This window comes from Myotis daubentonii, chromosome 16, assembly GCF_963259705.1.
Source record: "Myotis daubentonii chromosome 16, mMyoDau2.1, whole genome shotgun sequence".
NCBI classification, from domain to species: domain Eukaryota; kingdom Metazoa; phylum Chordata; class Mammalia; order Chiroptera; family Vespertilionidae; genus Myotis; species Myotis daubentonii.
The window spans coordinates 17796851-17809969 of record NC_081855.1 but is presented as its reverse complement, the minus strand read 5'-3'; the positions used below and the strand labels follow the sequence as shown (position 1 = coordinate 17809969).

Genomic DNA, 13119 nt, shown 5'->3' with positions numbered 1-13119 from the left:
AGAAAGCTCAGATACCAGCAACTTAGGCCACGACTGAACAAGGGCAGGCCTGGGTATGCCATGATGGAGACACCAACCACTCCAGGAAATCAGATGCAGGAAGTGAAGGGACTGTGTCAGCGGACTCATCTCCCAAATACCAGAAATGAAGAAGTCAGAAAAACTGAAAAGAAGCGGAAAGGGAGGAGACACACCCCGAGGAGGAGAGCAAAGCTGGCTTCATATCTCACATGCCAAACACGCAGACTCAGCTTGTGATTCGATTATTATTTGCTGCCCAAAGCGGAAGAAACGGGAGTTCCAAGATTTTGACCCCTGGGCTTTCAGACACTGAGACCAGCAGGACTCCAGTCACTGACCTGACTCCTCCTCAGACACCTCTGCCCCGCTCTCCAGGACTTCAATTTATTCAACTCTACTCACTGCTGCACAGCAAACCCAAGAATCACAGCCTCGAGACTTTGCATAGGTAACCTGGGGGTGCAGGTGAGACCAAGGGGACAGGGAGGGAGTTAGAGAAAGCAGGGAGAGGGGCTGTGGGTGTCAACTGGGACTGAATAGGAAGAGATATAAAAAGGCAGCTTGGAGATTCAATGACCTGATGGAGACTTTAGACTCTGTTCACTAACTGGATTCAGGTTGAACTTAGGCAGCCAAACCTCAGTCACAAACTGAGACTCACACTGAGCCCCATCTTCAGCCCCAGCCTAGCCCCAGCCCTAACCCCATTACAAACACCAATTCCTACCTTAACCACAGTCCGAACGCCAAAGTCAACATGAATCTTAGCATCAGCCCCAACCCAAAGTTGAGCTTCACTCTCTTCTGTTTCCAACTTCAGGGCCAAGCTTAGGCCCCACGCCATCCATGGCATCAACATGAGTATTGACCCCGGTCCTAGGAGGAGATGCAACCTTAATTGCAGCCCTAATGTAAGACTCAGTCCTAGTAATTCCTTTAGCTCCGACTTTACCTTTTCCTTCAGTCCCACATTCAACCCAATCCCAGCCCAAAAGACCAATCCTGACCTTACCTCCCACCTCTGCTGCAAACCCAGGCCCATTCGTATTCCTAACCCCTGACTCATCCTCAACCTGAACGTCTTCTCTTACCTCAACTCCAGCCTGCCTTCAGCTCCAACCTAGTCCCAGCCTCCCCTGTCTCCTCTCTCCAGCCTAGCTGGTCACTTGGCCCTGCCTCCATTTCAGCTCTGACAGCCTCAGAGTGGGTCCAAGGATGTCGATGAACTATGAAGACCTCCAGTCCTTGGAGAGTGAGAAGAAAAGCCAGGGGATAAGAAAGGGTAAGAGGAAAGGAGAACGGTGTCTCCTAAAATACCCTCTTAATGTGCTTATAAGGATTTCTGCAGTCACAGCGTCTCTGCACCTCTACCATGTGCACTGCTGGGGTCCCCCATTCTGAGGGGGTCAGACCCCAGACCCTGGGGGCTCCAGGATGAAGAGGAGTCAAGGTCCCCAGAAAGACAGGGTCAGAGAGGAAGACAGCAGCCTGGTGGCCGATACTCTCGGGAAGGGCATGAGCGTTTGCACTGGGGGAGAAGGAACAGTCGTATTTGGAAAGGAAAGCGTGTGCTAACCCGGCAATACAGACAAGCATGAGCCTGCTGAGGGCCTGGTTGCCCCAACTCACGCTGTGCCCTCCTGCCCCCTCGCCCACATATGGCCATCATGTGTTGCCGTAGGGGTGGGGCCCATGTGACTAGGACTTATACTGGTTCCTGAGGGGTCAGAGGCCTGGGAATCCCCTGAACCACATGCCTCCCCTCAGCTTTATTTGCATCAGCCTCCGTCCCTGACATACCCCTGTGGCCCTCTCCTCCTCCCCGTGTCTCTCCGGTCCTGGACCTCCGGCTCCTGTTGTCCTCTCCTCTTGCAGGGCCATGTCCTCCCCAAGCCTTTCTCAGGCGTCTCTGCTCTGTTCCCTGCCTCCTCCTGCTCTTCCTGGGCCTCAGCCTCTTCCTGCTGGTCGATATCTGCATAATTGGATCCAAACGTGAGTGTCCCAGGAGGGGCAGGGAAGGGGGCGACAGTGGGGTACAGGAACCCAGGCACTGATGATGACCATGGTGGGTAAAGACGCTGCTGGCTCTGGTGCTTCCTCATGGGTAATGTAGTCCAAGTGCCTAACCTCTGGAAGCCTGAGTTTCCTCTCTGCAAGCTTGGATAACAACATGCCTGTCCCCTGAAGTGGGGTGGCTGTGAGGACCCAATGAGCCAATGTATGTCAAGTGCCCTGCCCAGTGCCAGCACAGAGAGGACTGAGCAATCTTAGCTCTCATTGTCCCACCTGCCTGATCAGATGCCAAGATTCAGAGTGATGTGGAGACCCTGAGAGCATCTTTCAGCAACTTCACTTCCAACACGATGGCTGAGGTCCAGGCACTGCACTCCCAGGGTGAGCCTGGCTGGAAGGGGCTCTGGATGGGAGGGGTTGTGGTGGGGGAGGGGGGCTGAATCCTGAGCACTGAGTCCCCCTGTCCTCCAGGTGGCAGTTTGCAAGCAACAATAACATCTCTGAAAGCTGTGGTGGAAAACCAGGAGCAGGAGCTGCAAGCAGGTGAGAGGCCCTCAGGAGTGAGTGTGCGAGGGTGGGGGCCGGGCTCTCATGACAGAGGGGGGGGGGGCGCAGCCTGGGGTGCTGAGTGCCCTCCCCTCCAGCCCGCAGCCTGAATGACAAGGTGTTTTCTCTGGAGAGCAAGCTGGAGAAAGAGCAGCAGGAACTCAAAGCAGGTCAGGCCCCTCCTTCCCCGCCCCTGGGCCTGATGTGGTGGGAGGGGATGGAGGACCCTCAGCTGGCCCCCTGCATTGTCCCCACTGACCTTCTCTGTGTCCCAGGTCATTCTGAAATGCTCCTGGGAGTCCAGCAACTGGTCAAAGGCCTGAACTCCCTGAATTGTCAGCTGGCTGCGCTCAAGAGCAATGGTGAGTGGTGTGGAGGGCAGTGACTAGACCCATATCCTGCCCATGTCCCACTGGCAGCATCTCAGAACCTCCCCACTCCCACCTCAGGCTCTCAAAATACCTGCTGCCCCATTGGCTGGCTGGAGTATGAAGGCAGCTGCTACTGGTTTTCTCGCTCTGGATTGACCTGGCCCCAGGCCGAGAAGTACTGCCAGCTGGAGAACGCCCACCTGGTGGTCATCAACTCCAGAGAGGAGCAGGTGAGGCCGCACCTCCCCAGCAGGAGGCGCCTCTGGCATGCAAACCCTGGGCGGCTGGATCGGGAGCTTTATCATTTTTTAACCTGGGGAAGAGTCCAGAAGCAGCAGGCAGGCAGGACGCTGGGCGGTTCATAGTGGAGCAGCCACTGATCTAAGAGGTGGAAGGTTACAGCCAGGAGCTCGGGCAAAGGGGCAGGAGCCAGGTGAGCAGGGGGTGAGGGCCAGTCAGGAGACAGAACGCAAAGACGAACTAATTAAAGGCAGGACTGGGGTGCAGAGCGCCGAGGGGCACTGAGAGTCCTTCTCGCTGTGTGCCGGCCTGGCATGTGGCGGGCAGTTGGGTGAAAGGGGCAGAGAGGGCAGGATTCCCAGGGACACGGGGTTACTGGGTCCCTCCAAGGCCCTTCAGGTCTCACCTGCCCACTGCCACCTCCACACCACAACCCCAAACACCAACGTTCACAGGGAAGAGCTAACCTGTTAGAATAGGCGGGGCTTTAACACACACACACACACACACACACACACACAGGATGGTCATGGCAACATTTACCGAGTCCTTACTATGTGACAGGCACTTTCATATATATTCACTCCCTTAATCCTCACAACCCTACCAGGTAGGTACTCTTACCATCCCCACTCGGAGGAAGGGAGAAAGGAGGGAACTGAGGAACAGGGGAGCAAAGGGACTTGCCAGGCAGCTAGCAAGTCAGGATGGAGCCAGAATTCAGAGCCAGTCTGCCTCCTCCGCCAGTGTTTTCACTACCACATGTTGCCTGAATGATTACAAGCATATTTGACTTTACCAACCAGGTTGAAACAGCCTGTTTCAATCCATTTGGACCTACACAAATGTCAGTTTCACGTGGGCCAACCCAAGATGTCAGTGCTCTGTGATCTGGCGCCCAAGTTCTTGATGATACAACTTCACAGTGGACCTGTCCCTTCATCATTCTGAAGTGAATGTCAGTGTCTGGTTTATTGCTTTTGCCTTGAATTCATCTTTATGTGACACAAATAGAACGGACCTTGATTTCTGTTCACTCCCATTTGCTGAATGTATCTCTGCCCATCTTTTCATTTCCAACCTGTGAGTCTCTGTTTTGGATTAAGGCTTCTCAGCCTTGGCTCTGTATTATAAGCCTTTATACTTGACGAGTTTAAAGATTCTGATTTCATTAACCTTGGGTTCCTCTGGAGCATTCAAATTTTTTAAAGTTACCCCAACTGATGCCTCTGTGCAGCCAACTTTAAAGTATTTTTCCTATAGGTTGTGCTTAAGTTTTGTTTTATTTTTTTAAAAAAATTGAATGAGTCTTTTAACGGTGTGTATCTCATTAATTTCTAATAGCTATGCTTAATCTTAATCTGTCTTTTTTCTGTTTACATTTGTTGTGTGAGATATGTTCTTTTTGTCTTCTCTCCCCGTGGTATTTTGAACTAGATGTAGCTTATTCTTAGTTATACGAGTGATTCCTTTTATAACTTTCAATGATGGGCTGAAAATTATTGGCTTCAAAAAAAACAAGGAGTTTATGTAACATTCCATATGAAAGATGAGAAAACCAGCACACTTATTCACACACCTCATTCTTCCCTTTTAAAACTGAGATTTAGCCGACATATAACATTGTATAAATTTGAGGTTACACATGTTGGTCTGGTACGTTTACATATTGCGATATGATGACTATACTAGAGTTAGCTGTCACCTCTCGTCATATAATTATCGTTTCTTTTCTGGGTTAAGAACAGTGAAGACCTAGTCTCTTAGCCACTTGGACCTTTATAATCCTCATTCTTTTCTCTCCTCGATTCCTTAAGTGTTCTGCCTGAAGAGTTCGACTGTTTTCTATCTTTAAATTTTGTAAATATCCAGATATATAAGTTGGTTGCTCATTCTATACTTTTGCTCTGAGGCCAGGAGAGTCCTTTTAATGTGTAAACTTAGGTTTCCTCACTTTGGAGAAGATTTTCCTGAGGCATGCATGTGAACATTCTTTTCCTTGTCCATTTGTTCCCTTTTTCCCGGGAACACGTCACCCAAAGGATGCCCACTGTCCGCCTCCACAGCCCCCATCTTGCTGGCGTTCTTCCCATCTTGCTCTTCCCTCTGCATCCGGGTCCCTTTCTCAGGCCCGTCCTTCATGTCTCAGACTTGGTTCCCTGCTGAGGTCCTGGGTTGTTTTAGAAATCTAAAATCTTCTCTTGCCTTTATTCTCTTTCTCATTCTATTGTGTGATCTTTCTTTTTGAATATCCTCCTGGATGTTTTATGGCATTCATCTCCTCTTTAATTTTTGGAGGCTGTAAAGGAGTTGCTCTCCAACATCGCCCTCCGGCCTAAAACATGCCTTTCATTCAAAGCATAGTTTTCACCTCTCTTTCTGATATCACCGTTCTTTTTCCTCCACCTCTTCCCCCTCCTCATTTTTGCATAAGTTCCATGATCATTTTCACCTCGGCCACTTTTATGAATGGGCACCGTTCTTTCTTGCCTGTTATTTACTATGAATTGGGAGGTGAATTCTCCTGGACTGTTTTCTCTGATCACCTGGCACTATTTGATTCCTCCCATCAGTCTTTGACACAGAGGCCTGGGTTTTGATGATTTGTGCTCTTAGTTCCGTTCTTCAGCTTCTGGGGGTGATGGGAAGAGGGGACCAGGCCAGCAGGCAGCAGCAACCAGAAGGTCTTGTCTCCAGGCACTTTCCCTCCACCTCTGCTGACTCTGAATTTGGGGAAGAGCCCCAGCAGCCTCTCCGGACGCTCCATCCTGCACAGGACATTGTCCTATGTGCAGGATTCTAGGACTCCAGGATGCTCCTGTGTCTGCCCTCTGAGGAGGTGACTGACTGTCATCTTAGTTGTGTCTCCAGGAGGTGAGAGTGGAATTAGGAATTTCCCCGCAACTGCCGTTGGAGACCCTTTACACGCTGCCAAAGGGAACTAACTGTGGGGTGTGTATGTTGGTGAACCATCCATCTTCTTTCTCCACACTCTCCCTCATACCAGGGCAGCCTCCTATTTTCAGCACCGACAGCCAGTCCCCTTGTAGCTAAGGCATCCTGGGGCTCTGGGCAGTGGGTCCAAATGGAAGCCCCAGGACCCGGTGAACCTCTGGAGATGACAGCTACACAGAAGCAGGAGCGGGGCAGAAGCCCCTGAGGGGCAGTGACACTGACGGCTCCGGGGGGCAGCAGGTACAGGGGCCAGAGTCAGGATCCCGAGTTTGAGGTTGTGGGCGGGAGACAAGGAGAGGACTCGCGTTGGGGTGGCAGCCAGGGGCTGAGGATGAAGTCGGGGCGTCACAAAGTGAGCACTGCATTGACTTTGGGGGCTCTACCAGCCACCGCGACGTCCTTACATCAGAAGCATTAGAGGGCTTCTGAGGGTTAGATAAAATAATGCCCATGAAGCACGAAGCATGGGCTTCCGCCCAGTAAGTGATCTCGGAACAATAGCTAAGGCGACAAAGGAAAAAGCGAGGACCTAGTTTCGCTGGGGGCTGATGCTTCACCTTGGGGCGGATCAGGCTGGGCAGGCTGAGGGCCCCCAGCTAATGCCTGCACGGAGCCCAAGGGCCAGTGATGGCGAACCTTCTGAGCTCGGCGTGTCAGCATTTTGAAAAACCCTAACTTAACTCTGGTGCCATGTTACATATAGAAATTTTTTGATATTTGCAACCATAGTAAAACAAAGATTTATATTTTTGATATGTATTTTATATATTTAAATGCCATTTAACAAAGAAAAATCAACCAAATAAATGCGTTTGCGTGTCACCTCTGACACGCATGTCATAGGTTCGCCATCACTGGACTAGACACTCGATTCCATGTTTTTTCCAGAAATTCATTGAACAGCACTCGAGCCCCTTTCACACCTGGATAGGACTCACTGAGAGCGATGGCTCCTGGAAGTGGGTGGACGGCACAGACTATGTGAACAGCTACAAGTAAGTGCCCCCTCCCCACCCCACCCATCCTTAGGGACCAAATCCCTAACCCTCTCCTCTCCAGACTCCCAGACTGCAGCCTCTGCTCCCTGAACTCTCCAAGGCTGTGCTTTTGTGAGGTGGGTGAGGGTTGCTGGGATGGGGTGGTCAGTCTGAGCTCTGTCCTGCATTCCTAGGAACTGGGGTGTCGGTCAACCAAATAACTGGAAGGGGCACAAGGACGGTGCAGATGAAGACTGTGCCGAAATCCGGGAGGATGAGCGCTGGAACGACGATTTCTGCCTGAAGGTGCAACACTGGGTGTGCGAGATGACGGGGAACATCACTGGATGATGACGGGGAACATCACCGGCTAGGAGCCCTGACCCCAGCAGATCTCCACCTGCACCCACCCCTACCCTGCTCCCAGCTTCTCTATTGGGGATTTGGAAGAAAGGAAGAACAGGCAGAGGCATTGGGAGGAGCTGAGGGAAGATGGAACAAAATGGTTTCAGAATCGCAGACCCCGGGACACAGATCCCGCCTCCTCCTGCTACTCACTGTGAGGGCTACCATTTCCAGCCTCCTCGGTGGAGAAGGAAAAAATAAACGAAACACATGACACTCTGTGTGGACTGGTTATTGGGAACTGGGAATGCAGGGTGCAAAGAAGAGGGGGCGCAGAGGGTCTGGGAGGAGGTTTATTCCTAGACAGCTTCTCCTGGGTCCCAATTCTGCGGGACATGGACCCTGGAGGGGAGGGAAGAGCTTGGAGCAGGAGCATTCAGTGGAAGGCACAGGGGGTGCAGGAGGAGCTGGGCTGGGCTGGGCCAGTGGGAGGGGCCGCCCACAGCCTGAGGGGCTCCTGGGGGAAGCACTTTCCCTGCAGCTGGGGTCTCCTCCAGAAGAGGCTGCAGGGCACCCCACTCCCCTCAGTCTGGGAGCTGTGGCCTGGGCCGCAAGGCCGGTGAAGCATGTTGTAAGAGAGGGAGGGCTGGTGGCACCCTGTCCTGCTGTTTTCAGTGCGGCCTCTTTGTGACCCAAACAGATCTAGACGGATGTCCAGCACAGGGTGTCCCCGACATGTCCACAGCGGGCAGACCTCATCCTCCAACATCATCCAAAACCAATCTTAGAAGGGTCTTCAAGCAATTCCATTTCTCTTTTATTCTCATTACAAAAGTAACATATACAATTAGTGAAAAATGTTTTAAAGACACATACACACACATACACACACACACACACACACACACAAAGAGATTTATTACAAGGAATTGGCTCCTGTGATTATGGAGGTTGACAGGCCCAAGTCCTGGGGTGAGCAGACCAGCTGGAGGCCCAGGGGAGCCGATGGTGGGATGACAAAGGCAGCAGCCCGAACTCCCAGGGGGTGATGTCTCCCCTGAGTCCAAAGGCAGGAAAAGCCAAGGTCCCCATTCGGAGCGGGTCAGGCAGGAGGACCTCTCTGGGGTCACGGAGGCTCAGTCTCTGGTTCCATGCAGGGCTCCAACGGTGGGAGGAGGCCCACCCTTGGGGAGAGCAATCTGCTTTCCCAACTCAAACGTTCCTCTCGTGGAAACACCCTCCCAGGCCACCCAGATAGGGCTGACCCGATTCCAGGCACCTGTGGCCCAGTCACGTGGACGTGAAAGGTTTCCTGTGGGTGTGCCCTGCGTACGTGCACATTTGCAACACTGCACTGCCCTGCGCAGCGGCTCTTCCCGCTCTCCCGTGCCTTGTGCGCTTTGATCCAATCCTTGCTATTCCCGTGGAACTTAGCAAGGGTGGAGAATTCCAAAATATGGATGTGCCCGATGTTAGCTACTCATTCCCTGTGGTGTATAAGGAGTTGGCATTTTTGTATGTTTTCACACATAATATTTCAAGCAAATTTTGCTTCTAAGCCTGTGATCGGTAAAGACTTCCTGATTATCAGTTGCAAAATTTTCTGGGATTTCTCCTTCTAAATGTACATGATTGACATGAAGTAAAATAAATTATAGAAGCAATAATACATGCAACTTAAAGTCTTGTGAGGCTAGGAAAAGCCATTCCTGCTCTTTAGAGAAACCACTCTCTGTGTATTAGCTGTTTCTTCCAGTATTGACATCTGAATTTCTAGATAATGCACATAAACGAATAAACCTTACCAATTGTTGACATTATTTAGTCACTACCCTGTACATGAGGCCCAATCTTCCAACTGAGTCTACAACAATTTCTACTTAAATCGTAATTCAGAATGTGTATCAGCTATGGCTGCGTCAACAGTGGTAAGTGCTGAGCCAAGTAGGATCATCTGATTACATTTCCTTTCTTGCACAACTTTTGTTTTTTCTGAAGTTCATAATTATTTCATTTAAGAAGATTCTCCATGTTCTTTGAACCTATTCCAAAGTCTCCCTTACCTGTAAAAAGCCTGGCAATATAATTATCTACTCCTGTAAGCTAGTCACAGAACAACTGGTGTTTCAGTTGCACCTTTTTCCTAGAGTCACAGGGGTGAATGGAAATTTTATGAAGTTTGAAGGGTACAATGTTTTGGGGAGCTGTCCTTACAAAAGAATACAAAATTAAGCATAAAATTTAATATTTACTTAAGTTAAAAACTCACAAATTTAAAAAGCTGAAGCTGCCATAGCATCCCAAACATGACATAGTATTTTAAATCATCTCCCAGCATACCTCTAAACCATCCGTGGGCAAACTACAGCCCGCGGGCCGGATCCGGAAGTTTGAAATGAATAAAACTAAAAAAAAAAAAAAAAAAAAAGACTGTACCCTTTTATGTAATGTTTACTTTGAATTTATATTAGTTCACACAAACACTCCATCCACGCTTTTGTTCCGGCCCTCCGGTCCAGTTTAAGAATCCATTGTGGCCCTCGAGTCAAAAATTTTGCCCACCCCTGCTAAACTCTGTTTTCCCTGTACTTCTTTGCTGCGCACACATTGTTTACATGTGACAAGTGTTGTAAGGTGAGTGTCCACAGAGAGAAGAGATTGTCAAGTGTTTCCTCTGGTGCGGTTCTTCTATGTTACTGCTGTCAGGTCCTTCAGGGCATGCACATGTGCCACCTTCATGTCACCTAAAGGAACCTGCACCGTGGGTGACAGAAGTGCCCCTGAAAGCCATTCCAGAGCTGGCGGGACAACCCTAAGAATACATGATGTGACTGCAGACCACATAGGAACCCTCTCGCTCAAGCCAACTTCTCACTCAGGTGGACAAAAGCCAGGTGACACGGAGGAACGTGTGAAGAAGGGGGAGTTGGAGTGGAAAGTGGCAGTGGCCATCTGAGCCGATTATAGTCAAAATAACTTTTGTTTTCATCGTTTACAAAAACTTACAATTATGTAGGGCCCTTGGGGACCTTGAAGGGGCCCGAGAGAGGCCCTTGAGTTCAAGCTCCCTTAGGCTCGCTGTCAATCCATGTCTTCCCTCCCCACAGCCCCTCTGCCCCACAGCCAGTCTCGTGTCCTCAGACCCCACCAGAGAGGCTGTTTCTAAGCCTGTGGCAGAGCCGTTATCTTGGAACTTCCTATTCATCCTGAGAAATTCCTGGTCCTTTCTCTTGGATTGGATCCTCTCTTGCCTGGATCTGGAAGTACTAGAACAAATAGACAAATCCATATGTATAGTAGGAGATTACAAAACATCTCTCTAATCATTGACAGATTGAACAGACAAAAAAAAATCACCAAAGAAACATGTGTTGAGCTCCAGGTTGTACTATTATGATCCAATTGACGTATTTAATACACTGCATTCATTACCTACATAATGTGCATGCTTTTCAAATACACTGGGACATTTTTTTTAAAAAAAAACTGATCAAATACGCAGGCCCCAGAGGAAGCTCAGATGCCTGGGACTTGGGTCATAACTGAGCAAGAGCAGAGAAAAAGGCTTCTCTGGTCCTGGGTTTTCAATGTTGGCAACACCAACAATACTGGGGAATTCTGAGGCAGGAAGTGAAAGGGGGTGTGGGCAGAGGAGCAGTAACAGACTGTACCAGTGAACTCTGCTGGGAAAACTCCCCTCTCCCAAATGGTAAAAATGAGGAAGTGGGGGGAATGCAAAAGAAGCAGAAAGGAAGGAGACACACCCTGGAGGAGAGGAGGTTGACCATATAACCACTGCCACCTGTGTAGCCCTCTGCCTGTGCCCAATCCCAGTTAATTCTCCTTTTAATTTACTGTGTGACGTCTGGGAATAGGAGGTCTAGGATATAGAATTCTGGGTCTCAGATACTCACACATGAGGCCTCTGGTCATTTGTACTGACTCTCACCCACCTTCCTTTTTCTGCTGCAGGAAACTGGATGAAGGACACGGGTGGGAATGAGAAAGCAAGGAGGTGAGAGAAAGCAGGTGGGGGCAGGGGCCGGACTTGGGGTTTTAGGTGGGATCTAGTGAGAGATATTGGGGTAAGATCAAGGATTGATACGGGCTATCTCTCCACATACCTCTAGAATGGGGTGGGCAGCCCCAACTCCAGCCATGAATCTAGCACCAAATTGGGCACTACATTCTGCCTCAAACTCTGATCTCAGGCCCAATTTTAGCCACAATTCTACTTCCATCCTAAACTCCAACCCAATTTCAAGCCTCGGCCTCAAATAAAGTCTCTGAATCAGTCCAACCACAGCCCCAAATTTAGCCCGATTTAGCAGTGTGCCCCTGGGCAATTCTTTCTGCTCTCTGAGAATCACAGGTTGTTGAGGCATTTCAGTGGGATCTGAGGGGAGTCGTTTCAGCTGCAAAAATCAGCTCAGAGCTAAGGGTGCTTATTAAGGGCTCATTCATCGATGCATCTGAGGCCAGGGCACTGCCTGGCTCAATCAATGAACAGGCAAGTACAAGAGGCCTACACGTCCTCAGGAGGTCTCAGTTCAGCCAAGAGTACCAGATCCGAATGAAAGGAGATTACAGTACAGTTTTCTCCCCCATCACAGTCAATAATCTGTGATTGACGTCTGGCTAAGGATTTGTAAAGAGAAGGGAGAATGCTGTATCAGGAAGCTTCCTAGCCTGGAGACCTGAGATGCTGGCGTTACCAAGTGCTGTCAGTTCTTTAAGTTTGAGCAGTGAGCAACGTAACACAGCCACAGTCAGGGAGACCTGGGCTACCTCTGTGTGACCTCTGGCAAGTTACTTGGCCTCTCTGAGCCTTGGTCCCCCCCGCCCCCCCCCCCCTGCCCTCAGAAATAGAAACAACACTTGATTACACACATTTTCTCTTACCTCTCATTAAATCTCTTTTTCTTCATCTCCTTTCTCCCCTTCTTTAAAATCTGCTTATCCTTAAAAAATCAATTTAAAGATCACTTCTTCAGGGTAGGCTGCCCTGTCCCCTGTAGAATAAGGAATCCCCCACCCCCCACCCCCAAGTTACAAATCCCTCTATAACTCTGGGTTTCTCCCTTTGGTCTGTCAGCCATTTGCAATTACTAGTTAAACCATGTCCTGTCTCATGGACAAAGCCCCGGGAGGGAGGGACCACAACTGTCATTTAACTGAGGTGGTCTCAGCCCCTGGGTAGAGTGGACGGTGGAGAAGGAGCACCCTCGATGTTTCGCAGTCACAGGAATCAGACATCTAAAATGAAATTTTTTTTTAAAATATATTTTATTGATTTTTTATAGAGAGGAAGGGAGAGAGACAGAGAGCCAGAAACATCGATGAGAGAGAAACACCGATCAGCCGCCTCCTGCACATCTCCCACCGGGGATATGCCCGCAACCCAGGCACATGCCCTTGACCGGAATCGAACCCGGGACCCCTCAGTCCGCAGGCCGACGCTCTATCCACTGAGCCACACCGGTTTCGGCATGAAATTATTTTTTAAAAAATATTTTTACTGATTTCAGAGAGGAAGGCAGAGGGAGAGAGAGACAGAAACATCAACGATGAGAGACTCATTGATCGGCTGTCTCCCGTACGTCCCATGAGCCCGCAACCTGGGCATGTGCCCTGACCTGAAATCAGACCGT

The 13119-nt window shown here is 49.9% G+C and overlaps 1 protein-coding gene across 2 annotated transcripts; it reads left to right on the top strand.

Moving 5' to 3' along the window:
• Positions 1-216: 216 nt before the first annotated feature.
• LOC132218113 (C-type lectin domain family 10 member A-like) lies at positions 217-7747 on the top strand. Of its 2 annotated transcripts, none has more exons than XM_059668870.1 (10): positions 217-469; positions 1209-1303; positions 1897-2013; positions 2320-2415; positions 2506-2577; positions 2679-2750; positions 2856-2942; positions 3030-3181; positions 6990-7141; positions 7318-7747. In XM_059668870.1, exons 1-10 carry the CDS (start codon positions 231-233, stop codon positions 7472-7474), a joined length of 1239 nt encoding a protein of 412 aa, XP_059524853.1. In that variant the 5' UTR covers positions 217-230; the 3' UTR covers positions 7475-7747. The 2 variants fall into 2 exon arrangements, with proteins under 2 accessions (XP_059524853.1, XP_059524854.1); XM_059668871.1 differs by having other exon boundaries at positions 220-469; positions 7035-7141.
• The last annotated feature ends 5372 nt before the right edge of the window (positions 7748-13119 follow it).

What these genes read in the sequence shown, in the direction of transcription:
- LOC132218113 (XM_059668870.1), top strand. Translation starts at nt 231, where the DNA reads ATGCCAAACACGCAGACTCAGCTTGTGATTCGATTATTATTTGCTGCC. An exon ending in AGCCTCGAGACTTTGCATAG is followed by an intron (nt 470 to 1,208) that starts GTAACCTGGGGG and finishes CCTCCATTTCAG; the next exon opens with CTCTGACAGCCTCAGAGTGG. An exon ending in AAGCCAGGGGATAAGAAAGG is followed by an intron (nt 1,304 to 1,896) that starts GTAAGAGGAAAG and finishes CTCCTCTTGCAG; the next exon opens with GGCCATGTCCTCCCCAAGCC.